The following is a 27,270-nucleotide window of genomic DNA, read 5'->3' on the forward strand; positions in this document are numbered from 1 at the left end:
CGTTCGAGCACCTCATTGTAAAAAATTTCTTCCTGATACCTATTCTGCCCTCTATCAGTTTAAAAATATTATTCTTTGTCTCTGCCAAGAAGTTTTCCCTCACCTTCCTTATAATCCCCTTTTAGGTGCTGAAAGGCGGCAACAGGGTCTCCCCGGCGACCTTATTATCCCAGTATATTGGGAATAAGGAGGAGGAAAAAGTGACTGAGTTGCCGCCAACACCGTGACGCCCCAGCTGGCGATTCCCTGCAGCCCTGGGGGGACAGAGAGCGGGGATCGTACAGCACACAGCCCTCGGCGGGATTCACCCCGTGCGGACCCAGCGGCAGCTCCGGGACGGCGGCGGGCGACCGAACCGCCCCGACGGTGCGATCCCTCCCCGCGCCATCAACCAATGAGTTCATCCCTCCTCCTGCTTCTCCCCTCCCCGTCTCATTATGCACCGGCGTGTGTCTGTGATAGGCTGCGGGCTCCGCCCGTCCCCGCCGCCGTGTCCCGCCCCGCCGCTGCCTTTGCTGCGCTGCCGGCGGCGGGAGCGGCGCTGGGCGGGCGGCAGCGCCGGGCACAGGGCGAGAGACCGATGGGGCCGTGCTGAGCCCCCGCGGGTGCCCATGAGGCGCCGGGCAGAGCCGAGCCGAGCCGGCCGGGCTCCAGCCATGCATCCCGGCGCGCCCGCGGGCACATGGGGCAGCGCCTGAACCGCTGCCTCGATGTCCCCGTCGCGCTGCCGCCGCTGAGGCGGAGGCTGCTGCTGCTCTTCATCATGCTCTTCCTCTGGCTCTACATGTTCTACTCGTGCGCCGGCTCCTGCGCCGGGCTGGCGGCCCGCGGCTCTCCCGCGCCGCCCCGCGCCGCCCCGCCGGGGGAGCCGGGCGAGGAGAGCAGCCTGGAGGAGCAGCGGGCAGCGCCCGAGGCCGCCAGCCCCATCTCCAGCTTCTTCAACGGCTCCGGCACCAAGCGGCTGCCGCAGGCCATCATCATCGGCGTCAAGAAAGGGGGGACGCGGGCGCTGCTGGAGTTCCTGCGGGTGCACCCCGACGTGCGCGCCGTGGGCGCAGAGCCCCACTTCTTCGACCGCAACTACGAGCGGGGACTCGCCTGGTACAGGTACGGGACGGGGGGCGGGGGGTCCCCCTGTCCCGCCCTGGCCACCCCGGTGCGGGAGTGCGGGCTCCGGAGCAGCTCGGGGAGCGCCCGGGGCCGAGTCTTCTCAATGCCTCCCCCAGAAAAAAACAACCCCTAAAAAATATAATCAACCCAGCGCTCAGCTTGCGCTCCCCGTTAGTCCAGGCGGCGGCGGGCTTGAAGCGATCCCAACCGTGTTTGATTCTTATATGAAGGTTAAATATCAATTTAATATTCTTAAACGCTCTTATTCCGCCGTGCTTCCAGGGCTTTTGCTGGAGCGGTTATTTTTCCTCCAGCTCGGGGTGCTACTTTGGGATGAGTGGTGTGTCCCCCGCGCCGGCACGGGCCGGAGGGCGACCGCAGATTTGGGGGGGGTTGACCCGTTTGGGGTTTTTTTTACCCGTTGGGGTGGAGGTTGACCTGTTTGGTTTTTTTTTATTTTTGTTGGTTTGGGTGTTTTTTTTTTTTTTACCAGTTTGGAGGGCATTGACACGCTTGGGGATTTTTTTAAGGCGTTCGGAGGGTTTTTGACCCGTCCCGGGAGCGCAGCCGCAGCCGGGACTGGCAGGCGGCAGCTCCGCGTTCCAGATAAAACTTCCTCGCTCCCTCCCCGCGCTCCGTCCCCGTTAACTTTCTCCTACCCCGCAATCATCTCTGGATCGATCGCCCGGGGTCGCGATCGCCCGCCCGGCGCGGGGCTGCGGCTGCGGGGGGGAACGGGCGCGTCGGGGACGGGACGAACCCTTTGGCCTGGGAGAAAATTATAAATTCCTGGCTCGCATCCTGCAAGGATGGATGCCATTCCAAGTGGTTTCGCGAGGAGCAGCCCCGTGCGGGGTGTCCGTGTGCCGATGGGCTCGGCGGAGCGGGAGGCGGTGGGTGCGGAGGAGAAGCGCTGTCGGACACCGAGCGCGGGGCGAGCCGCGTTTCGGTGTCTTTTCATCCCCTTTCCGATTGAAGTTCCTTTATCAGGAATATTTTGAATATGTCTTTCTACTGAGTGTTTACAGGAATGCTAAAGGAGCAGAGATGGAAACTTTGAAGCCAGATGGGAGCTGTGAAGTTGCGAATTGTAACCTCTTTGTAGTCTTGAAACTCCCACCCGGCAAGTCCGATTAGCTTTATGTCTCTTTTTTCAATGTTGCCATCCCTCAGCAGTTAGTGAAATGAGTGCAGGATAAGATCTGGCGAGGAGGAAGTCATTTTTGAAAGCTGTTTTCGTTTTAGGAAATTCTGTCAGTTTGGTGGAGGATGCAGCGCGTGGTCCCACAGCGACCCAGATGAAACCTTTATAAATCCAGTTGGGTTTAAAAAAGTGATAATCTCGCGTTTTGAAGGAGAACTTGCATATAACAGACCAGAAGACCTGTCAGGATTTATTAGCAAAATGGTGTTGTACGTGTTGAACTCTGTTTTTAATTAGGCACCTAAATTAGACCATAAAATGGTTGATTAATCTTTTACAAGTAAGAGGTGGAAGGGGAGAAGGAGAGAATAATGCTTATGATCACGTTCATCTGTTATCCCAGAGGCAGTGGGCAAAAGTCAATATTTAAAGGATACACATTATTTTTAAATTTGGACAACAGGTATCAAAGCTGTGTTTAACTTCTTAAAGTTTCCTCTTCTCAGCTGCTGAATTTTAAGCGGAGTGGGCCCTATCCCTGCAAACACATTGCAGTTTCTCAATAGTATTTTTGCTGTTTTAGTTGAAATACAACGAAACTTGGGATCTAAATGATGATATTCCCAAGCAGCCAGTGCAAGTGATGCTGAAAGTCTTGAAATCACTGGAGTGTGATTCACCCCAGGACGGGAGTGTGTCTGGCTGTCTGTGGGACAGGGATCAGGGTCGATTGGGGGGACTAAACAATGCAAAATACACGGGGGAGGATGAAAACAACAGACAAGTTGTAATATATTGTGCATTATTTCTAACTCAATTAGAATTAGATGCAGAAGTTTGTTCCTATAAATTTTGGCATTTAAAAATCTGTTCCTGTCCAGTAGTAACTCCAAACTCCCGCTGACTTCAGCGAATCTTGGCTTCTCAGCCCTCCTCAAGAACATGCTTCTTTCTCCCAGCCCTAATGAGGCTTTTATTTATTATCTTAATGTCAATACGGAGACGTGTTTGTATTTTCTTGTTGATGGCCCAATAAAATTGTATTAAAGGTGCCATAGAAGTTCAGTGGTGCCAGTGTCACACAGTGAACTGGGCAAGCCTCGCCTCTGTTTTTCAGATACTTTTGCACAAATCGACTGAACTTTGGAACTGGGGGAGTTACTGCGTCCTCAGCACCCTGTGTGTTCAGTGTAAATCCAATTGCCTGCCTTTGAAATGATAAAGATTTTTGACCAATTTTTGACCCCCATCTCATTAAAAGTGTATTTTAGTCGACTGGCTAAATTTGATCATATCCATTAGGAGTTTTTGTTTGTTTATTTAAGTTGTTCCTGCCATCCAAAATCTGCTTTTTCAGATTCCCAAGATGCATAAGGCATCACAAATTTGCTTATTTAGCTTGATGAATTCTAATTTTTGGAAATACTTGCAATTAATCATGTTTGTGTTAACCACCGATCTCTGTCTCAAGTTTTCATCTATAGAAAATAACTTCTGAAGGCGGGAACGCAAAGTTTTTCCTTGCTCCATTTTCCGTCAAGTGAAATGAAATCTGTTGGTTTGTTTCCTTTGTGTGGAAGGCAAAACAGCATCAAGGGGTGCTGACCACCATTCCTGAAAAGCAGAGGGAAAAGAGGGGAAAAATTACATTGTTTTTCTCAATAGTGAGATCACTAAAATTTAGTGAAAATAACTTCTGTCCGCACGTTGCGGAGTTTGCACCCAGTAATGTTTTAACTGCCTCAAGTGAAAATATGTACCATGACAGAGGAGAAACGGGATCCAGCCACTATTGCAAATAAATTTTAAGTAGTGCCTGGAATTTTTGGACAGTAGAGAAGTTCCCTTTTTGGAGCAGTAAGGAATTCTGAGCTATGTGTCTGACTGCCCGGCCGAGCAGCCTGTGGGGACGTCGTTGTTCTCTTTTGGGTTTACTGTAGGGCTTGCAATGTTTCTTGCAAGCCTAGAAAATCAATTGTTGAATTTCTTTTATTATTTTTTTTAATTGATTCAACAGTGATGCATTTTCAAATGTCCTTGGGACTTGAAAGCCTGTTGTCCTGTAAGTAACGTAAGAAAAAGAGATCGTATCACTAATGTTACACGCTTGGTGATTTTTCTTTTTTTATTATTAATTTCAGCCCAGTGGGCTGTAATACCCAGTCTCTCCTGCCTTGGGCTGGGCGTTCCCAGCCCTACTCACCATCACTGATTTATATTTTGAGTCTGTAGCTCTCTGCTGGAACCCCTGTGCCGTGGCTGTGCCGGCTGTAACCACGACACCACGGCTAGACCCGAGCTCCTCTGTCCCTAGCAGTGCAGCAGGGAGACCTCTTTTCCTTTTTCCTTCTTTTTTTTTTTTCCATGGAAAATTCTTAAAATGCTGGTGCTTTGTCTTCCTGCTCTTGCTAAATTGCCCTAGTTCATTCTCCTTAGTGAGACTGGGTGGTTTGGGTCAGCAGGATCAGGCCCCGAGGTCTGGTGGTGTGCGATAAACTGCTTCAGACGTGCCTTTCTCAGACTTCCAAATCACCTAAATGACACTGGGGACCTTAATGTGCAAAGAGCTGCGTCACAGCACCTCCTGAATCAGAAGAAACATCCTCATTTTTTTATTTTTTATTTTTCCTTGGGACCCTCCCTTTTTTCCCCAAGGAGAGTTTAGGGGTGCGAGCTGCTGCTCGCAATGGGCCAGGCCGTGAGCAAGGGAAGAGTCAGGGAATGATGGTTAAAATTGGGGGTGAAAACCTTGCTGCACTAAATCTTGAGCAAGGCAGGGTTTGACCCTAGTGTTTGGTCAGTCTCTATAATCTCAACTTTGGGGAGGGTTTAATCCCTGCTGTTTAATTGCCACTGCCACTTCGCTTCCCGGCGGGACACGGACCCGGAGCGCGGGCACAGCCGGGTGCTTGCAAAACTCAACGTGTTGGTTTCCGCTGAGTGTCACAAGCTTAGTTGGCCCCAGGAAGTTTGAGAACAGCCCTCTTTCTCCCAACTGGACTTTGGGTGCAAATGACAGCATCTGAGCAAAGACCAGTTCCTCCAGTGCATTCCCGTGAGCTGCGCTGGGCTGGAACCAGCGTGTCCTAAAGGACAGTTGCGTTCTCTGGGATGGTTTTGCCAAACAACTTTGCCTTTGAGATTTTTGTTTTCTTGATGTAAAAAAAAAAAATAAAAAATCAACTATTGGCCTTGCACTGTGTTGTGCTTAAGCGAGTGGGGACTTTTAGTGGTCCCCTCCAAACCTACACAGAGCTCAGGGCCCCCTTGGCCATTGCAGCGGCTCCCCACGATGTGTCTCAACCGCTGGGCGACGTCGGGAAGAAAATGGCCCCAAAAAAGAAGGGCTGGGCTGCTAAAATCAGTCAGCAAGGCCCTTGTGTTTGCATGGGATCATTCCTCCAGATCTGAGGAGGGTTGAGTTGTTCAAACAGATGGCAAAGATTATTCGTGTTGCTGGGGTTTCAGTGCACTGCTCTGTTTCAAGCATGTTGCCCGATATGACGCACGTGACAAGTTCTTCCCAGCACGACGCTGGGGGGGGGGACGACATTGTCTGCCCTGCTCGGGTTTCATGGCCTCACCTGTCGAGCTGCTGAACTTTTCAAAGTTGCCCAAGCGTTGGGGGTGACGGATGCGGGTGGTGGATCTGCCTGGCTAATCGTGTTAGCCCGGCCCTGCCGGGGAGCGCTGTGCTCCTTGGCATGAAAACGATGGGAATGAAAACCCACGGGCTCAGCTCTGGGTTTGGGATTTATGATTTATTTTTTTTTTTTCTTTTCAAGTGGACCATGGCAGATGTCTGTAACACACACCAAGCTATGGATATCTCAAGGCACTTCTTAGTCAAGGCTTTGTTTTCAAAAGCATCCAGCAAGCCCCGGGTGCGGTGGCTATAAAAACCCTACCCAAAGCACCATTCTTTGGAGCTGTATTTCCAAGCTGCCTGATGATGGGATTGTCCTACCTTCAGGCCTCTCTTGCTGAGCTGCTCTGTTCACTTGAGCCTGGGTTTGGGGCTATTAATCCACCCTAAGTAGGAAGAAGTCTAATTTAGTGATAGTGAGATTCGTGTCTCCTGGTGGTGTGACCATGGGTGATCAATGGGTTCAGGGGATAATGAATGGGCCAGGGCTGTGTGGGATGGGTGACATATGGGCTCAAAGAACAACAAATAGCAGGGCACATTGTTTCAGTGCTGTAATTAGGGGGTCAGGGGCTATCGGCTGCTACCTGTTGTCACCATGTGGTGCGTGAGGAGGGGCTGGAGCAGAGGCTTCTCCCGTGGTTTGTGTGAGATGACTAAGAGCTGTGCTGGGTCCTGACTTGCTGCTGATGACTGTACCGGGGCTTGCCCACGCCATGGCAATTCCAGGGCTTTCAGCAGCTCTCTGTGTGTTTAATTAGCTCAGAGAAGCACCGTGTGCTTTTTAAAGGTGCTCGGCCCAGCAGCAGCCAGAGGGCAAGAGAGTAAATGGACCTTATCCCAGCTTTCTTAATGGAAACAAGGAGTCCTGTGATGAAACATATTGATTATCAGCAGGCTCAGAGGGAAGGGGGGGGGAGAATTTGGGACAGGGGTTTACTGGTGGTATAACTTTGCCATCAGGAAGTTGCTCCCAGTCTGGAGGTGGCTGCAAGGTGCCCAGAGCCAAGTCAGGAAGGGCATCACATCCTGTTGGGTGTCAGACAAGAGGCAGAAGTGAAAGTCCCTCTGTCTTGAGCATCTCTCCACCTGGGAATGGTAAAGGCTCCTCAGCTGTGTTTGCAGTGGACCTTAGTTCATTCATAAAAGTGATAGGAAGGAGACAACCCTCCCTGGTGCCACACTCTGAAGACCGAGGAGGAAAATGGTGATGGTGATGTAACACGTGGTGCTCTGATACTGGGAGGTGAGGAGGGGCTTGTAGGAGCTGTGACCTGCCTTGCTTGGCTGCCCAACCTTTCCTCCTGGCTCTGGCCACAGGAGTCACTCAGAGAGGATCAGAAATTTGGGAGTTTGGGGCTTTAGAAGATGTTGATGAGAATGTTAGAGGAAAATAGGTGTACAAGTGCTGCTGGCAGAAGACCTCACGCTGATTTCCAGTAAAAGAATAATTCCATTTTTTAATTTTTTTTTCTCTGTCAAAATATGTGAACATGACAGTGCCCTGCCACGTGGTGGCTGGGAGAACTTTATTTAGAGAAAAATAATACCAGGTTCTGCTAAATGCTTTACATCTGTGTTAACCTCCTCGGGAACGCCCTGGAACTACCCTGCTTCAACAGCACTGCAGTTTTCTCCACTCCCTACAGAAAAGGGAACGAGGAAGGACATCTCTACAGAGGGATGCTGTGACTTAGCAGTGGCATCAAGGGACTCGTGGCTCAATTTGGCAGCAGGTCTGACCCAGAATTTAATTTGCAGCCAGTCTGGGGTGCAGGGCCACGTGTGGCTCATCCTGCCCTCGATGTGGCTTGTACAGAGTCACCCACAGAGCCTGGCTTTGCTAAACCGTGCTGGGGGCAGGGGGTGGCCCTCCCTCATCCTGGCCTTCTTGTGAGTCTTGTGCTGCTAAAATTCCTTAAGCCAGAGCTGTCGTCTGGCCAGTCCTCTCTGCTGGTGCTGCTGGGGATTTCTGTGAATCCACCAAAGTGGCTGGTTTGTAAAAAAAGTGAGCAGTTGTAACCTCTCCCTGGAGCTGGCACAGCCTCTCCCCTCCGGTGTGTGTTCCTGGCAGCGCAGCAGGCAGCTCTTCCAGAACAGAGTGGGAATTGTGCAGGGGCTTTCATTTTATATGCTGATGTATAACATTATAGGTGGATGTATGTATTTTATAGATCCTTCCTGAAGGTGAACTCAAGGCCAGATCCTGCACTGCCACAAGCATGGTCTGGGAGTACTGAATATGGCTGCAGTAAAAACACCAACTCCCTTTAAAAGACACACTTTTCACACAGGAACTTTGCTGTGATGAAAAGATGAGTCCTCAGCAGTGTGCAGTGGCAGAGAGAGAACCAGGTCCCCGAAAGTGGCCGTGTTTAATGCAGTTCAAAACTCTACCAGGGGAAGGGCTCCAGGATCAGGCCCTCGGTGTGCATCCATGTGACTGAGTGCAGAAAGTGTCCCCACAGAAGCCAAAATCCATTACAATGACTGACTTCAATAAAGCAGCTCAACAAGGTTTATATTAAAGCCTTGAGCTCACAGTCTCTGAGCATGGAACACAAACTTGCCTTAAAACGTGAAAGTCTGCGAAGTGCGGGCGAGCGAAGGAAATCTCTAGAAATTTGTTGATCCGGTAAAAGAAAAATTAAACGTGAGAAAAGCTTTGCTCTGGGGTTAAATTGCGTTTATATTTTTGATTCGGAGCAGGGTCCGGGGGCTGCAGCGCTGGCTGGGCTCGGAGATCCTCCCGTCACTAGGGGGAGGACAAAACCCCGGCGTCTTACTCACAGAGCGTTTTGCTGCTTCACTGAGCTATTAAATATTTGTTTAAAAACTGGCAAGGCCTGCAGCTTTGGCATGCCTTCGGTTTGTTTTTCTAAAGGTGCATTAGGCTTGGAGGGAAGGCAGGAGGTGTTGGAGTAAACAGGAGGTGTGTCCCAGCCCTCGGTCCCGGAGTGGCTGCGCACGGGTTGGACGTGGGGCTGGGAATGCTGTTACTGAACCTGAATTGCAGCGGGACCCCGTGACTCTGCTCTGCCCCGTGTCTCTGCGTGTTGGAGAGAACGTGATGCCTCTCACAGAGGTGCTGAGCCTCTGCTCTGACCCCCTGCGCGCACCTCTGGTGACACAGCCAGTGAATTGTGCCGGGTCAGAGCTGGTCCCCCAGTGCCGGGGCTTCTGCGAGAGCGTTGGGATGGGGGAAGCTCACCGAGGGCTCACCTGGGACCAGCGCGGCAGTGGTGGGTGTCTGTGATCACCCCCGGGCACCTGCCCCGGCTTCCCCGTGGCTGCACCGACCCAAGGGAGCAGCAAAGGGCAGCCCAAGCACTGCCCCTTCTCCAGGACACGCTCAGCAAAACCCACCCCATCCTTTCCCCAGCGCAGTGCACTGAACTCGCTGCAACTTAACACAAAGCTTGTAACTTCTTTCTTTTTCTTTCTTTCTTTTTTTTTTTTTTTTTCCCCTTTTAATTTCCCTCTTGAGCTGCTCTGGTAGCTGATGAGCCTTGGGCTGTCTACATGGCATTTGCAAGAAAGCAGAGGGGAATAACTAATAGGGGGGATGTTGTGCAGGGAAGGAAGATAGCCTTGCCAGAGCAGAAGTGGAATAGCCGGTTAGGGTTTCAACGTGGGTTTGCTGCAAGCCGAGAGGGGCCGGGAGCTGCTGTCTGCTCCGAGGGCTGGTAATTACAGGCTGGCGCTGCCCGGACAGCCGGACGAGCGGGAGGAGCCGCGGGTGTCTGGGCACACACCGGCGCCTTGGCCGCCTGCCCCGCCGGCACCGCCAGCGCTGCGCCCCCAGAGATGCTCCCAAGGTCGCCCTGCTAAATGCAGTGTAATAATTAATTAAGCTATATATAAACACAACGCTCACGTGGTCCTAAAAGCAGATTAAGAGGGCCGGAGTTTCCTCTTCTGCGCCTTCCTCCCCGCGAGTCTTCCTCTGCCCGGGCTCCTCCGCGGGGGAGCCCCGCAGTTGTCGCGGGCTCGGCTGTCCCAGCAGGGCTCACCAGTTGGGTTAAGCAGCTGCACAGCCGGGGCTGAGCCCAAAAACGATGGGGGCAGAGCAGGGGCTGCTCGATGGATTCCCCTCGCCCGCTTCGCCCATCAAACCCACTCCTCTTGCTGGTGGGGGAGGGCAGGACACGTGCGAAGCCTCTGCCCTCCCAGTCCAGATCACTCCGTCATTTCTCTCTGCCGTGGTGCCTGATGCTGGGAATAATCCAGTGCTGGGAATAATCCAGTGCTGGGAATAATCCAGTGCTGGGAATAATCCAATGCTGGGAATAGCTGCTGGGATTTGCCTTCAGCAACAGGCATTCCAAAGCTCCTGTTGCTTTCAGACTCAGTACAGCAAGAGCTGAGCTGACCGGTTTGTTCCCCACCACAGCGGTGGGAAAACTTCAGTGAGGGGTTCAGAACCTCCCCAAAAGCACATTTGTGGGGGGTTTGCAGCATGGAGGTGGAAGAATAAGCTGGGCTGGGTTTCCTGAAAGAGCTACAGCAACTTAAAGTTTGTAATGAGGCTTGAAACTAAACCCAAACCATCGCTTGCCTTGTGACTCCTGGGGAGTTGAGATTTGTACAGGATCAAAAATAATGCTTTTTTTTTTTAATTGTCTCTTGCATCCATCTGAAACTGGTCAAAAGTCACTCCAAACCCCATAAGTAAACATTTAGGGATAACATTTATTTAAATGCTGGGTTAATTTCAATGTAGCTGGAGAAACAGCTCGGGGAAAGTTAAAAATCACATTTCTTAATCAAGCATAGGTGATAATGTGATGTTGAGGCCATTGGAGAGGAACAGAGCAGCTTCCAGCACTTCCAGATCGGCCCAACTTTTGTAGTAGGGGCACATGCATGCCACGAACCCATCAGCAAAGTCTGACCCTTGGCTTTGCACAGGGAAAATCCTTGGAAAACAGAGCAGATCCCACATCTGTCTCTGGGAGCTGTGGGGGAGTGAGCATCAGCACTGCCCACGCTTGCTCTGAGGCCACTCCTGCCGCTTCCCAGACCTTCTCCTCCTGCACATCCAGTTGACTGAGGGCCACCACTAGGGATGGGGACTGGTGGAGGGGGTGCCCAGGGTGGTGGGCTCCAGGGGAGGTAATGCAGGTTGTCCATCTCCAGCATCCCTGGCTCTCCCAGGCAGAGCCGGCTGGTCTCACTCTCCAAACCCCAGGCTGGATCTACATCCAGGGGATGGAGGCAGAGAGAAAAGACTTTGTGAGGGCTCACAATGGGGTCCCCAGTGGGTTCAGCCCAGGTCAGAGGGGGCTGGGCTGTCCCTTTGGGAACCCAAGGGTGCAGAGATCAAAGGTGGGGGTGAGTCAATTACAATCCACGTTTGGTTCATCCATATGTTTGGGTATTTGAAAGGCTTCAATGGTCACCCATTTTATATCTCTTATGCCCATTGATTTGTTAATCTGACACTTGGTTTCATCTGAATAACAATAGCTGTCATTCAGAGCCCTCAGTGTTCAGGGAAAAGTCATTTCACTTGGGTTGTGCTCCAAGGCCTTGGCAGACCGGCCCACTGTGCTCTTTATGTAGAAGGGCTCAAAGGACTTGGGGATAATTCAGCCCCATCGAAGGCTCTGGAAGGAAATCAGCTCTTGGTGGAAGCTGGGTGGGATGCTGAAGGTTGGTGATGGGTTTTGACACTTGTAGCTTTGCTCCCTAAGGTGCTTCCTGGTTGTCACCAGTGGACCTGCAGGGTGTGGGGTGTGAGGAGGTGGGCAGGGTTACACACAGAGACAAGCCAAGCAGTCAGGAGTGGGAAGCAGGCATGGAGAGCCCTCAGATACTGGCTGAGTGCTCTGGACTAGATCAAATCATTGGTATGGCCAAGTGAAGTCTCTAATTATGTGAATACCTTTTTAATGAGCAGCAGTGCTTTGCATCTGTTGTACTTGCAGCAGAGCATCTCCACCAGCTGAGCCTGCTCTTTAAAGAGCTCCTGTGTTTCGTGGACTGTTTGTGACCACGTCATGATCCCACGTAATGACTGGGGCAGGAAGGGAGTCTGCAGACAGACCTGCTCCTTCTTGTTTCCCTAATTGGTGCCTGTCTCCCTCCCTTGCTGGGAATTTCTCTCCTTCCCAAGCCTGGTTGGGTTCCTTCTGCTCTACCCTGAGCCCTGCAGCGTCACTGGGGACCCATCTTGAGATATGGTGGCACCACAAACCTGCAGCTTGATTGCCTCAATGGGCACGATGTTTTTTTAATCCTGGAACTTAATTTTGTGTCTTTGTGGAGTGTAAAAAGGAGGGGAGAGAATCAGGATGTTCATCCTGGCCTGACTGGAGATGTTAGGTTAAAAATCCCATTCTGGACAAATATCTTACTGCTCTTTTTACCATGGAGAGATCTTAATTTCCAGTGCCACTCCTTTATGAGTGCAAATCACAAATCCATTAACAAATGAGTTGAGGTGACAATCCCATTTGTGTTCAAATGCATTTAGGGATCAGCACTGAGAGGATCACCGGTGTATTAATTTGCCAGGCCTTTTGTTCCAGGGGGTGGCAAATATAGCTCATCCCAAGGGGGGTCACACTGACCCGGACAGTGTCCAGATTACTGATGGTTCAGGATGGGGTTGGTGCCACCCCTCCCTTTTGGGAAGGAAGTGGGAGATTTTAAGGAGTTAACTGGGTGGCTCAGCTGGGAATAAAATCCTAAACCAATTTTAAAGTCTTGACCCACTTGATGGGATGCTGGGGGTAATGAGCAGCTGGTGAGGACAGGACATGCTTGGTTCCTTGGGCACCTTCCCGTGCAGCTGGTCCTGGGTTTGTTCTTCACTGGCCACTGGGAAGGTGACCCATCCTCTGACAGTGAGAGAGGGCATCCCCTTCCCTTTACAGCAGCTGAGGAGGAGCCTCAGTGCTGCGTGGTCTCATGGCTGGTTTGGGTGTTGCTGAAGAGGCAGGTGGAGTCGTGTAGCTGAGGTTTGGTAGCACTTGGCCTGTCTTAGGAACACGGATTTGTGACCAGAAGGGGCAGAAAAAATTATAACTTTCTTTTTCCGTGGTGCAAATGGAAAGCTGGAGACTTTCTGAGCTGATGTCTCAAAAGTCTCTGCTGTTCAGACGGTGCTGGATGCCCAGAGGATCCCTTTAGGTGTAGAAGGTGGATTCCTGGAGATCCTACACAGCTTTTTTTGAGGACCTGTAGATGTAAATGTGTCTCAAGGTTTGTGTCAAGCCTGCCCTGGCCCTGCCACCCCGTGAACTGCCTTTCCATATGCTGTGGAGGAGCTGGTGGGCTCTGGTTCAGACTTCACATGGAAGATGCTCGAAGGGTTCTCAGTGCCCAGAGGAAAGTGCTGCTGGGTCAATAAAGTCCCTACTCCCCTCCCTGCGTTGTTATGCCCATGGTGAGGAAGAGGAGCAGGAGCACAGCTGTCATCAGTCCCTTTTGGGGGTCTAGACAGTAGTTTAAGCCCCCCCTTTGCCATGTCTTACCCCAAGGGCAGGTGAATCACCGGGAATGCTCCCCCTGCATTGATTATGATCCAAGGGGTGCAAGCCAGGGTGTCACTCAGAGCAGAAAGGGGCTCTGGGGCTTATCAGGAGGCTTTTTCAGAGCAGGAAGGCTGGGCTTGATTAGCAGAAATGTGTGTCAAGGTGGCAAACAAAGTCCTCCCTGTGCAAAGGCTGGGCCACTCGTGCTGGTGTTTAACAAAGGGAGGCATTATCAGCCTGACTCCTTACCTGCCCGTGCAGGCACAGGATTAGGGCATTTGTTTGGTGTGGGAAAAACACAAAAGACCTCTCAGCAGGGCTGTGATTTATGGATGTGGCATTAGGGGAACGTGGGCCTGCCTGTGTCTTGCTGGGTTGGTTTGTTTGGTGCCTGTTGACTTGTGCAGCATTTCTGGGGGGTTGGCTCTTTGCTTTCTGGGTTGGGTTGGGTTTTTTTTCCCCCTACCTTCCAGCAGAATTGGAGCAGGTGAAATGTGGTGGCTTGGCAGTGCCCCAGGGAAGAGGGAGAGCCTGGGAAGGTTGGGAAGGCTGGGAAGTTCATCTCCTTGTAGTGCTCTCCTGGGTGGAAATTTGTTAGGTGGTCCTGAGTTCCTGAGTGTTCAGCCATGGTGGACCAGGGTTGGCCTCCCACATCCAGCTGCTCTTGGTGGCTGGAGAGAGGCTGCTGCCATGGTCACTGCATGAAACTTCACCAGCAAGTTAATTTATAAGTATATGCCATAAAAATCTATATGCATATATGGACCCCCACCCCAGAATGGCTCCAACTAGGGGTTGACCTCTGCTGGAATCCCAGTTGAAACTGGGAAGCTTCCTTATTGCAGCATGGCTACAGAAACACTGGGAGCCTGCACAGCTGCCTTGCAGACAACTTGGGGTGCATGAAGGGACCATCTCCCCTGCATTGGTTACACCAGATGTGCCCTTTGGGTCCAAACTGAGGTGTGTTCTGCTCACTGGGCTCCCCAGCACCAACACAGGCACAAGGGGTTGCTGGAGAAGGGCCTTGAAGAGCAGGTCCTGCAGGGATGAGGCAGGTGGGATAGCATCCCATGGGCCACCTGGATCAGGAACACCTCCTGGTGTCCCAGCCAGGGGCAGGAGCCCCGGGAGCCCCAGTGTGACAGGCCATGAGCCAGGAGGATGCTTTGCTCCATGTGCAGGGGTGGGTGATTTGGCTCTTTGGCTCTTGGTTTGGGCATCTGATTCTTGAAACACCCAGTGCTTCTGGGACAAGAGCAGGAAGCCAACCCTGGCTGCAGTGCCAGCTCTGTGCACCTCAGCTTCTGCCTGCCCCACATCCCAGATCCCCACATCCCTGGGGTTTGACCCCACGGAGGTGGCTCCCTTTGCTGCAAGGAAACATTTTCCCAAGACCTACAAGGAGGAGAGGTGTCTTAAAGACCAGCGAGGAGCAGTGCCTGGGGGGCTTAACATCTCTGAGAGGATTAGTGCCCTTGCTGCAATTAAGAGAGCAAATTGGTGGGTGTGGGAGACGTTTGGGGCTACAGACTCAGTGCTGGGATGGCTGAACACGCTGCCAGCATGGGCTGGTGCTCCTGCTGCTACCAGATGGTTGTGTCTGAGCCTTGGTGGCAGGGCCAGAGGGAAGAGGCTGCAGTGGGCACTGGTGCCACTTGGAGGTGGCTGAGCAGTTACTGCGTGGCAAGAGAGCTGACAGTGAGTGGTGGGCTTTGATGGGGAGCTGTGAGAAGAGCCCAGTTGTTCTCCTGATGGAGCTGAAGCCAAACCCCTGAGATCGGTGTTATTAGTCCCACATTCCACAGTCTGTTCACCTGGGTAGCATGGATGTGTTTTGGGTGTCCCACCAGCTATGATTTCTTTATCTGCTTTTAAGCCTTTTCCAAGCCAGGCTTCCTTTGCTCAGGCCTACTCTGAGGTAGCAAAAGCCTTGCAAGGGCTGCATTTTGGGGTTTGCCCTTTTTATTTATTTCCACAGTTAAGCCAATAACTCCAGACCTCGACTCTCTTTGCTTTGCTGGGTTTTTTTCTGGGCAGGGACATTCTGTGCCTGCTGAGCCAGTCCAAGCTCAGCAGATACTTGTTCCAGCTTCCCATGAGGACAGAACTGGTGCTACCCAAGTAAAGCTGAGTTCAGGAATTCACACTTCTGGTGCAAGGATATGTTAAACCAGTGCTGTCCAAGAGGCTTTGAGAGCAGAGCTTTGTCTTGCAATGAATCCGTAAGTGGATCTATCAAATCTTTGTGTAGTAGGAGTTTAGTACATGTAATTTTAACTGTAGGTAGGAGTGTACTACATGTAATTTTAACTGTAGGCTATAAATTTTGGAGGGAGGAGAAGTTGCTGGTCCTTCTGGTCCTGATAGAGTAAGAGGCAGAGGCAGTCCAGAGAATTTATTTTTTCCCCAGGAGTGAGTTGTGAGCACTGAAATCTCTGCAGATGCCTAAAATTCTTCCTCTTTCCTCCCTTTCAGGCTGTTGTCTGTTTAATTTATTAGGAAAAATGTTTCTACTGCTTTACAATAAACTCTTGGACACCATGACAGTAATCCTGGCTTTTTCCAGTCCTGCATGGGCACGACTCTGGAGTGGCTGCTGAGCTACCAGGGCAAGCAGAGCCGAGCTCCTGCTCCTGCTGGAGGTGGTGGGGACTCACACTGGTGGCCTCCAGGTGCCAGGAGAGAGGGAAGAGGATTACACTGGTGCAACTGGGGCTCTCCCGCAGGGATAAATTCCAGTTAAACACTCCAGCGGGGTGTGGGGAGAGGTGACATGGAACAGGAATCAAACACACAGCTTGGCACAGACAGCTGGCGCTGCGATCTGCTGAGAAAGAGTCTTTAGTCCCGGTTTACCAGTTAGCTCAGTCATGTTTCCTGCTGAGTTTAGGGGTTCTCCCCCTCCGCTTAAATCATGAGTTTCACAGAACTGCCCCCCTCCCTGTTCTGCTTTTAAACAAAACCAGTCTTTTTGTTCCTTTTTGGGGGGAAATGGAGACAGATTAGAGTAATCTCACATGACCGGAGCGGTGGGCAGCGCAGCCCGGTGCCGCTGGGCGATATTCTAAAGAACTCACCCAGAAACGGCAATTAGCTTTTAATTGCGGCTCGGCTGCCGGCCCCGCGCCCGCGGGAGCAGCTCCGGCCGCTCTTTGTGGGCCGGAGCAGCACCGGGGGGGACCCGCGGCCATGAAAGGGGACCGGGGGTGACCGGCAGGAATAAGATGCTCATTTCAGCCCCACCCCCTTACCGCGCTCAAAAGCTCTTATTTTCAGAGCAGAGCACTATTGAAGCGTCGGGACAATGGAGCCCAAATCCTGCTGGGGGAAGGGAGGTGCTGGCAATTGCGTCTTTTGTTGCTTTTCCTTCTTTCCTTGCCTACGGCCTCCCCCATCCCACCCCTCCAAGAAATCCACATAGATGCTCGCTAGATGATAATGCAATCACTTTCTCGGGACCTTGCTAATAGGATTATAATTATTACTGGAGATGAACTGGAGTGAATAGAATATTTACCACTTCATCTTAAATTATTGTAAATCCCTCCAAAGCAGCCCTTTGATATGTAAAGTGCTGCCCCTCTCCCCCCCCAGTGAAGATAATTATTTAGTGGAAGTTCAGAGCTTTTAAGTATGATGGGGAGCAGAAAGAGGCTTCGGTGTTTACATAAAGAGAAGAGGAGGGCCTGTGTAATGAACTGCTGAAGTTGATGAATGTCGTGCCTGGCTCCTGCAAAGGAGGAGGGAAAGTTCTTGCTTAGCACTTGTAACATCTTGGGCTGTTGTTGGGGGAAGAGGGGACAAAGTAATTGGAAATATGGCCTATCCTAGCCCAAAGAAAGCTCCACATCTCTGCAGTCCATGTCAGTCAGTGCATGAGTCCAGCAGGTGACAGTGGCAGTAGTTTGGGTTTGTTCTTTAGGGCTGGAGGAATTCCTGTTTGAGGAATGACCAAACAGCCTGGGAGTCCTCAGCCTGGCAAAGAGAAGTCCAGGGTGAAGCTGTGGTACTCTACAGACTCAGAGCTAGGCTGGAGATGAAGGTGGGGGTAGACTGGTGTGATGGTTTAAGGGCAGGGGCTGGGGTGGGCTGTGCACGTGGAGGGTCTGTGTGGGCTCAGGGGGAGTCACAGGATGGTTTGGGTTGGAAGGGACATCAAAGATCATCCAGTTCCAACCCCCTGCCATGGGCAGGGATGCCACCCACTAGATCAGGTTGCTCAGGGCCCCATCCAACCTGGCCTTGTCCAGGTATAGCACATCCACCTGGACAAGGGGTTGGAAGAGTGACTGGCTGAAGATTATTGGGTGGGCAAAGTGCATCAGGCACAGGAAAGCCCCTGAGCTGATTTTGGATGGAGGCTGGGAGAACACTAGGGGATGAGGTGTGTCTTTCCTTGTTCTTGCTCTGCCCTTGACCTCCTATGGCCAGGGCTGGAGACCCCCAGGCCACTGGAGGAGAGATCTGCACCCTCCCAGGTTTCAGGCTGGTCCCAGCCCCTTGAGCCTTTCCTCCCAGAGGCTGCCCCACATGGAGCATCAGGTCTGGGGTGGGAAAGGGGGTTGCTCCCGTCAGCCACCTCCAAGGCCACCTTCATGCCTTTGTATCCTTTGCCAAGGGCCAGGCATGTCCCAGGAATGATGGCCACACCACCATCAGCCTCCATGGAGTTTTTGTGCCTCTTGGGCCTCTTTATTTTCCTCACTGTTGAATGTACAAGCCCTGTCCCATGCAGACAAGACTCCCATCAGGTATTTCTGCTGATCTAAGTTGTTCCTGCCCTATAGGCTGCACTATATGGTGCACCATATATGGCATTTGGATGCAGAAGGCAGCAGCCCTGCAAGGGATAACATGTCATTATCTTGGTTATGAGTCTGTGCTTCTAATTAACCCACTTAGTCCCATCAGCTGGGGGAAGCATTTGGGTGAAAGATGGGTTTGGGCTGGCACAGGGTGGGAGGCAGCCTTGGCAGCAGAGGCTGGTTCAGCTCATCACACCCACTGCTGTTCCCAGAGGCACAAACCCTCCAGGTTTTGTGCATGGATCAGGCCCTGCTTTGTCCAGGTGGGTGCTCAGATGCTGCTACAAACCCTCTGCTCAGCTCTGGCTGGACCAGCTCCGCTGCAGAGTGGAGAGGGTCAAACCTCTGTGGTGGCTCTGAGGTCTGATTTCAATGCAGAGACTTTTGGGGAGCTGGAGAAATCCTTTTATTAAAAAAAATAAACCCCAAAAAGCCCCCACCCCCTGGTGATTGCAGCAGTGTGTTGCCCCCTCCTCGAGGCTCTGCCGGCTTTGATTTGCTGGGGCTGTTTGGTGCCGGCTCTGCCGCCGGGGTGGGGCCCGAAGGGCCATCTGCCGGTGTCCTGCCTCTCCCTGCTCCCCCTGCCTTTGATGGGGCTTTTTATCCGCATCAAAGGAACTCGGATCAGCCTCCACAGCCCGGCCAGAGCCTGTTCCTGTGGCCTGTGTGGTGATGCCACCCGTGGCCACCAGCTCTTTGGTGCCTTCACACACCATCACCCTCCTCTCCCTCCTTTAATCCCCTGAGCTCCCCGACAGGTGAAGGGCACCTGGCAGCTCCGGGGGCAGGGGGCAAGGAGAGGGAGAAAAACATTCATTTCAGGCCCACATATTTTTTTTTTCTCCTTTCCCTACCCCTTCCTCACCCCCGAAGTTCATTAATTCCCATCATCTGGTTTGTGTAAGCGTCGTGGCGAGGGTTCCACGGAGCTGGATTGGGTTACACCCATTTCAAAAAGGCCGAGCCCGGTTCCCAGCCGTTCCCTTTTATTGTTGTATAATTTGCCAACCCAAACAACAGGCTCCTGCTCGAGACAAAGGCACACATGTTGCTCTTACCACTGGCCATAAAAAAGAGGAGAGGCTGCCTGCTACTGTACAGGTCTGCGGTGCAGCAACAGCCCAAGCCAGGGAGGATTTTGGTAAGAAAAATGTGATGTAGCAAATAATAAAGCACCAAGCACTCCCACCCCCAAAGAGGAATTTGCTGTTGCCTCTTCTCTCTCTGTTTCTTCCTCTTCCTCCACCTCCCTTATTCTCCATCCCCTTTCTGCCACGAGAAAGCGGAACCAAAGCCAAGAGGGGAATTTTGAAGCCAGTTGACCTTGATGCAGGTGGCAGGTTCTGTGATGCAATTAAAATGCTTTATTACTTTAACAGTCTTTCCCCGGGCTTGTCAGATGCTTGCTTTTAAGGCATATTGCTGGGATTTGATGATTTTGTGATCAGCCTTGCTGTGATGAGAGGTTGGGATAGAACTAATGTGGTGGCCTCAGGGTTGAGCTGGTGATGCTCTGAGTTTTTACTTCCCAGAACATTGCAGAGCTCTTGCTCACTGCCAGGTGCCCCTACAGGGCTACAAGTGCGTGGTTTTAATCCAGCCCTTGGCTGCTCTTATCACCACTGTCCATTTTTCCTGCTTTCTGACAGCAAAACTCTGCCTCGGAAACTGGGACCGACTGGGTATTGCCTGGGCAGAGTGGATGGGTTGGGAGGCAGAGCTGCCAGCAGTGGAGGTGCCACCCCCATGTAGATACCCCTGGGTGTCCACAACTCTTTTTCAAGATGCTGGAGTCAGCTCACTTGGCCTAAATTTATTTATTGGGATGGGGAAGGAGAGGAAGAGGCAGAGAAGCAGTGGGAATTATTAGAGTGAGAATTGGCTGTGCAGGGTGGGAGTGGCAGTCAAACCCTCCCCAGAAGTGAGTTTGACTTAAGGCAGCAGGTGGACTGTGGTTTGAAATGAGCCCTTTGGCTTTGGTGGCATCCTGAGTGGAGCAAAGCTGAGCAGGACCATACTGGGATGGAGCAGGGGACCCAACTGCCCCCAGGAACAGGGCAGTAATGTGGGAGGGGATGAAGCTTTAACCTGCCTTATCTTCTGCAGTTAGTCCCTCTAGAGCTGTTCCAAGCTGGTACCTGTGGGCTTGTTTGCTTTCTAGCCTGCAAATTAAAAATGCAGCAAAAATCTTAAATTTATCACATGCACCAAATTGTACCACTTTGGGGGTTGTTCTGGTTCTGGCTCTACCTGAGCTTGGTGTCACCTTGGGTTTTCAAACACTCTGACAGGATTCTGGAGGCTAAAAATCTGTTTCCCCCCAGGAAAGAAGAACTTTTATGTTTATCTTTTGTGTTTCTATTCACCTTCTCACCACAACCTTTCAACCTAATTTATGTGGTTTCTAGGACAGCCCTTTGGGAGGATTTGGGATGAGAAACAGTCAGGTTGCCAAAATTCACTTTTCTGGGAAGAAATCACTTTTTGAAGCACCAGTGAGGAATTTGGGCAGAAACTGGCCAGAAATAGGTTGGGTGCTCTGTGTGTACAGTGCTGGGCTGCAAAGCAAATGGTTCTGGATGGCAGGCCTGAACTTGATTGATGTCCAGAACAGTTTGACTTCATATTTCTCCCATTTCCCCTATTTTTATTGCTTCTAGGGAACAGCTATGGGGAGAAAGTCTAGGAATTCTGCACCAAAGGCAGTTCTTGCTGTATCTGGTGGCAGAGCTGCTGCAGGGACAGCTGTGAGCACTCCTCAGTCTGCATCCTGTAGCTGCATCCAGGTGCTGTGACATTCCCTTGCTTTTACAACACCCTGTACACTCCTCCAGGAGAGTTTTGTCACCCTTGCAGAGGGAAGCTGAGGGATTGAGCACGTGGGGTGGAGGGGTTTGAGGCTGGAGGGTGCCACTGCTGCAGCACAGGGAGCCCTGATTTTAGCACTGTGGGACTCAACACTTGAACGTGCTGGAGCCTGAGGAACAGCCCCAAAAGTGATGCTGGGTGGCTCCAGGTGCTGGGTAGGATTATATCCAGCATGAAGCCCTCCCCAGGAAGGCAAACTCATCTGAGTGAGCTGTGTCTGGGCCGGGCAGCCTGACGCTGACCCCTGGGTGGGCAGACGGCCGGGGGTGGGAGTCTCTGCAGCCCCCCAGGGCTCCAGCAGACCCCGGAGGGGTTTATCCCAGCAGGTGTTTGCCATGGCAGGAGGTGCGTGGGGGGACCAACAGACATCCCCAGGGATAAATCCACCACTGCTGTGCCCTACCCTGCGCTCTGGTCTGTCCTACCTGCAGTGAATAACCAGCAACAGGTTGTGGGGGTCCCCTGGCCCCCCTGCCCCTCCCTGAGACGTGGCAGCAGATTAGCCCCGAGCCCCTCTGCACAGACAAAAGCTGCCACAAAGGGCATTAGGCTTCAGGATTGGATTACTGTGGGGCCACCTGTCATCCCCACTTTGTAAATTTATCTCGCTCCATGCCCGGTTTTCACACTGGAGAAGTTTGCACTTTAAAAAACCTGTCCCATAAAATCCCCCGCCCGGTGCCTGTCCAAGCAGCAGCCTGGCTGTGTTTGTCTGAGCATCCCTTCTTCTTCCAGGCTTCAGAGCTGTGTGGGGCTGGGGATTAGGGCTGTTTGAATGAAGAGAGCCTTTATTACATTAGTCTAAGTGGTTAATAGGTAAAGTAGGCCAATCCATCTTTAGACTAAGCCTATCACTTCGCCTACGGAGGGTGCAGGCTCCGCCGAGGAGATATTCATTAAAGGAAAAGCTTTTCCTCTGTCCCTCTTGACATGTTAATAGCTCAGGGTTAGGGGCTCTGCTCTCTGCCTGTGCAGAATTCATAGCTGTGCAAAATTCCTGGCTGTGCTCACACAGCAACTCCCTCCCCTCGATGGGACCCCTGGCAGCTCTGCCCGAGTCAGCAGCACTGAGCCCCACCAGTGCTTTGCTGGCTGGGCTGGGTGGGGAGTAAAAGATGCTGGGAGCCTGTTCCTCATCCTCACTTCCCTCTTCAATGCTCAGGAACAGATGCCTCATCCCTTCCCAGGAAGGGAAGGAGTGAGAGAGTTCAGATGATGGGTAGAGGCAACACTTTGGTGCTGGGACTCTCTGCTGTGGGATGTTCTCAAGGCCAGGAGTATTCATGGGTTTGAAAGGATTAGACAGTTCATAGTCACTATGAAATGAGATGATTTGGATGCAGATGCTGGCTCCAGAGGTCTTTGAACTGCAGGTTGCCAGAAGGCAGGAGGATAACAAGGCAGGAGGGATTGCTTGCCAAGCTTTTCATACCATCTTTATTTTCCACTACGAGTTTCCGCTGCAGAGTCTTCATCCAGCCCTGTCCCGACTGGGGCTCAGCTGAACTCCCTGTTTCCCACAGCCTGACTCCCTTTATCCTCTCCCTTTGCTCTCCCATAAGGACAGCAGTGGTGGCTGCACCTCTACCATTCTTTCCTTGCACCAAAGAGTGCTGGCAGGAGCTGCCCGGGTCTCCACCGTGCCTGTGAAGCCTCCATGGGAATGGAAGGCTCCATGGGAGTGGAAGGCTCCATGGGAATGGAAGGCTCCATGGGAGTGGAAGGCTCCATGGGAATGGAAGGCTCCATGGAAATGGAAGGCTCCACATCTGTCACGAGCTGCCCCAGGGCTGAGCTGTGCACACACCTCTGAGCTGAACGTGGGTTTGGGCTGAACCCCACTCCTTTTGCCCAAGGAGCTGCATCCTGCCAGGGCATTGTGGCTTCTGACCAGCACAGCTCCTTTTTCCTCTCCCTTTGCAGCAGCTGTGGTTTAGTGTGGCCCTTGCTGCCGTGGAGCCCCAGGAGCAGGGAGCTCATCCTCCACGTATGTCCAGCATGTTGGAGCTGCACTGGGCCAAGCTGCTGTTCTCCAGTTGTGGTTTGAATGGGAACAAGCACTTCTTGGTGACTTTTCCACCGCTGTGAGTTCAGAGCAGCCAAAGTACCAGTTCCTCCTGTCCCCGAGGCTCTGTTGTCTCTGGCTGCCAGCGTGACGGATGGAGCCTCTGTGGGAGCTTATGGAAACCATGGGAAAGCTCCTCACAGCTGACATGCCCATGCAATAAAACTTTGCTTTCCTGGATGTGATGCTGTCAGAGGTTCAACCCACATCCGTGGGCCACAATTTTTGGCTTCACTTGCAGCTGTCTCGCTTTCAGGGAGCCAGTTTTCAAACAAGGCAGCGTCTGAGACAACCTTGAGGATCTTAGTTTTGGGCTACGCCTGGCACCTGTGTGGGTACAATGAAGGGAGTGCAGGAACAAGGGCCTGAGGGCTGGTTTTGATGGTTCCAGGTCTTCTTCTTGGGTTGAAAGCTCCGTTTCTACCTCTGCTCGTCTCAGCCTGTGCTGGCCAACCTGAGGGCAGCAGCAATCAACGTGCTTTGTCCTGCTTCTCCTGCTGCGATGGGTCACCAGCAAGATGTTCTGCAAACACCAGGGATTCAGATCCTCTCCAAAGATAACAATCTCGTGGGTCTAGACCTGCACAGAGCTGAGTGCTTTCAGCCACAATTGAGGTGTGGGTTCAGGAGATGACAGCTCTGCAAAGGGACTGACACCAGGCCAGTGGATGTCTCTTAAGTAAAGAGTTTCTCCCTGTTTTTTCCACTTACACAGTGCTCTCCTCTGTGTTTGTTGAAATGCTAATTAAGAACCTGTGTTTCCCAACTGGATCAACTGACTTGGCAATGCATTCCCAGCAATTTCCTCCCGTTTCACGGCCCAGCCCTACCCCATGCCTTTCTTGTGCAAGGAAGGGAAAATAAGCCTTGCATCATTCCCAGCAGATGGATATATACTGACTGCAGTAGTCCTGGAGGAGAAGTCTGTGCCAAGGTGCAGGGCCCCATACAACCAGCAATCTGATGGACCTGACCTGAAGCCAAAGGGCTCCAGTGCAACACAGCCATCCTGAGGATGTCTTGGGAACCATTCTCTGCTCTAGGCAGGTCCCAGACCATTAAGGACTTCATGGGTTGAAACCAACCTCTTAAATCAAGCTGGAAAGCAGTTGGTGGCCAGCGCAGGATGTAGAACTCGGGTTTAATGTGGCCATAAAAGGAGACACCACTTAATGAGCAAATGTTGAAATCCACATCAGCCCATGACAGCTTTAGGAGTTGCTCTGAGCGTTATTGACTGGCCCAGCTCTGTGACGGCATCGTGGGCTTGCAGAGTTGGCCAGAAAGGCAAAGGATTAGTCAGAGTTTTATTTTGGTTACTGTTTTTTTGGCACATGCTGGCTCCTGACTTCCAGAAGCTCTCACGTCCCAGGTGTCTGATAGACCAGCGTGATTTTTATCTGCATGTGAAACTCCGCTTGTGTGGACTTGAAATCCCGGCCCTCGGGGTTGCCACAACCCCTGGGCATGGCTGGAGGTTTGCACAAGCTGGCATCCTCTTCCTCCACAGTCCAGCTTGTCCATCATCACTTCCCCCAATGTCCTGTGGAGATCTGGCACAGGGACCATCACCCACCATGTAGAGAAGGGGCTTTCTGGGCAGCCCCCAGGCACAGCTCACCTGTGGGGTGGAGGTGCAGCCAGTGGGTGCCCCTTGCCAGTAAACACATTGCACAAAGGTAATGCCAGAAGCTGATGAGGCAAAACACCAGGTACAGTTGTGAGCTCACCAGGAGTTGCATAAACAGCTACTGACCAGCTTTCGTGGGCATGGGATGATGTTTGATGCAATCAGACCTCTCATTCCTGGTTTCCTTGTGTTTTGGCCTCAGAACAGATTGGTCAGGCTTTTTTCCCTTGAGCTCTTAATCAGGGCAACCACTGGCTTTAGCACAAATTATCAGTGGCTTTTTTAATTGCAGGAACCCTGGTGATCTTTGCTGTGGAAGCATAAAAGCAGTGAGGGAGGAGGTGGCTGTGGGCAAACAGCCTCTGTAAGGTGTTGTAAAGCTGAGGGAAGCTCAGCTTGGGGCTTGCAGATCACACACTGGCTGGTTATTTCTCTGTGCTGGGTGGATGCTTTGAAAACTTAATCAAGTTTTATAGCTTTAATTTCGTGCCTGACTCCCCTCTTGCCTTTTCTTTTCAACTGTCTTGCAACCCAGAGCAAATGAGTCCCGTTGGGTTATAAAAGGAATGAATTGGCAAAGGGTCTGAAATATTTCAGCTTGCCTAGTGAAGGATAGGAAAAAATGACTCTCCCTGCTTTGTGCCACTTCCATCAATTCTGCAAGCTCTCCAGTTCTTCCCAACATGGTTAATTAGAAATAACCAGGGAAGAAGGTGGAATTGCTGAAAGCTTTAGGTTTCACAGGTACTTTGTGAAGGTACGTCCTGCCCATGAGCTGAGGTTGTGTTCTCCACGGTTGTATCCCATATCCTGACCTGCTGTAGCCTGTGGGGCAGTGCTGGGAGGGATTGTCCTTGTTGGGTGCTTGCCTGGGATGTGCTGAAGATGCCACCAGCAGCAGCTCCTGATTCTCCTTTTAGTTCATGTGAGGGAACAAGTCTGTGCATCAACAGGGAATAGTAAAGCAGTGGGTGAAGCTGGGTGCAAGAGGACCCCTGTGGTTGGTGAGATCCTGCTGTTGATAAGCCTGGGACAAATTGCTCCCTCTCGCCTGAATTTGGAAAAGTTCTGCATTTGGGATGCAAGGGAAAGCGAGGTGGATGAGCTCTGACGAGCTCCTGCTTTTCTGCTAAACCATCCTCTCGTTCCTATGGGGAAGTGAGCTCTGGGTTGGGGCTTGAGCGCTCTGTGGTGCTGCCTTGAGCCAGAAAAACCACCTGGTGCAGCTCAGGACTCATCCTGACCACTCTGGAGCTGGTGTGGTACGTGTAGCCACACTCCAGGTGCAGTGTAGCCCAGCTAATCCACTCATGGATAACTGGGAGATTACTCAGCTGGATTTCTAATACAGTGGCCTTTAATAATAATCCCCCCCTAATCCCTAAATCAATGGAAAATGGATTTGTCTGTACAAACCAAATGGCCTGTGAAGGCATGTTATGCAGAAGCATTCTTGTGTGTACCTATGTGTGAACATACCTAGAAATGCATATGGATTTTTTTCCCTGTTCCCTGCCCTTCTGACCCACGTCTTCGTGTTTTGCTGGCAGGGACCTGATGCCCAGGACGCTGGAGGGGCAGATCACCATGGAGAAGACCCCCAGCTACTTCGTCACCAAGGAGGCCCCAGCCCGCATCTCCTCCATGTCCAAGGGCACGAAGCTCATCGTGGTGGTGCGGGACCCCGTGACCAGAGCCATCTCGGACTACACCCAGACGCTCTCCAAGAAGCCCGACATCCCCACCTTTGAGAGCCTGACCTTCAAAAACAGGACTACGGGCCTGATTGACACCTCGTGGAGCGCCATCCAGATTGGCATCTACGCCAAGCACCTGGAGAACTGGCTCCTCTACTTCCCCATCGGGCAGATCCTCTTCGTCAGCGGGGAGAGGCTGATCAGCGACCCCGCGGGGGAGCTGGGCAGGGTCCAGGACTTTCTGGGCCTCAAGAGGATCATCACCGACAAACACTTCTACTTCAACAAAACCAAGGGGTTCCCGTGCCTGAAGAAGGCGGAAGGCAGCAGCAAACCCCACTGCCTGGGGAAGACCAAAGGCAGGACCCACCCTGACATCGACCAGGAGGTGGTGCAGAGGCTGCGGGACTTCTACCGGCCCTTCAACATGAAGTTCTACCAGATGACGGGGCAGGACTTTGGCTGGGACTGAGCCTGGCGTGGGAAAGACCCCCTTGTAATTCCTTGCCCAGCACGGTTTGCTTATATAAAGAGATATATATGTATGTAAAATGTACAGAAATCTATTTTATAATAATTTATTTTTAATTCCTAAGCAATTAATTCACTAAGCTGCCTAACCGCACTGGCTAGAACGGTAGCCCGTAACCTGTTTAACATTCCACGGTGTTTAATTCTAATATGTCTCTCTTTTCCTTTTTTTTTTCTTTTTTTTTTTTTTTTTGTTTTTTTTTTTTGTTTGTTTTTTTTTCTCTTTCCCTCCCCCGTCCTGTTTCCTCCTCTTTTTGGTTTGGTTTGTAACAGACAGTGCTTCCACTTTG

General features: G+C 51.8%; 1 protein-coding gene across 1 annotated transcript; it reads left to right on the forward strand.

The window, feature by feature from the left end:
* The first annotated feature begins 581 nt into the window (after positions 1-581).
* Positions 582-26,926, forward strand: LOC113985113 (heparan sulfate glucosamine 3-O-sulfotransferase 3B1). The gene is made up of 2 exons (XM_027715699.2): positions 582-1,107; positions 26,303-26,926. The coding sequence occupies exons 1-2, from the start codon at positions 683-685 to the stop codon at positions 26,919-26,921; spliced, it is 1,044 nt and encodes a 347-aa protein (XP_027571500.2). The 5' UTR covers positions 582-682; the 3' UTR covers positions 26,922-26,926.
* The last annotated feature ends 344 nt before the right edge of the window (positions 26,927-27,270 follow it).

This window comes from Pipra filicauda, unplaced genomic scaffold (genome assembly GCF_003945595.2).
Source record: "Pipra filicauda isolate LSUMZ 115617 unplaced genomic scaffold, ASM394559v2 scaffold80_size11013439_pilon, whole genome shotgun sequence".
NCBI lineage: Eukaryota > Metazoa > Chordata > Aves > Passeriformes > Pipridae > Pipra > Pipra filicauda.

Bases quoted from the DNA above. Each gene is read 5' to 3' on its own strand.
- LOC113985113 (XM_027715699.2), top strand. From the start codon at position 683: ATGGGGCAGCGCCTGAACCGCTGCCTCGATGTCCCCGTCGCGCTGCCG. The intron at 1,108-26,302 runs GTACGGGACGGG...TTTTGCTGGCAG, and splicing joins CGGGGACTCGCCTGGTACAG to GGACCTGATGCCCAGGACGC.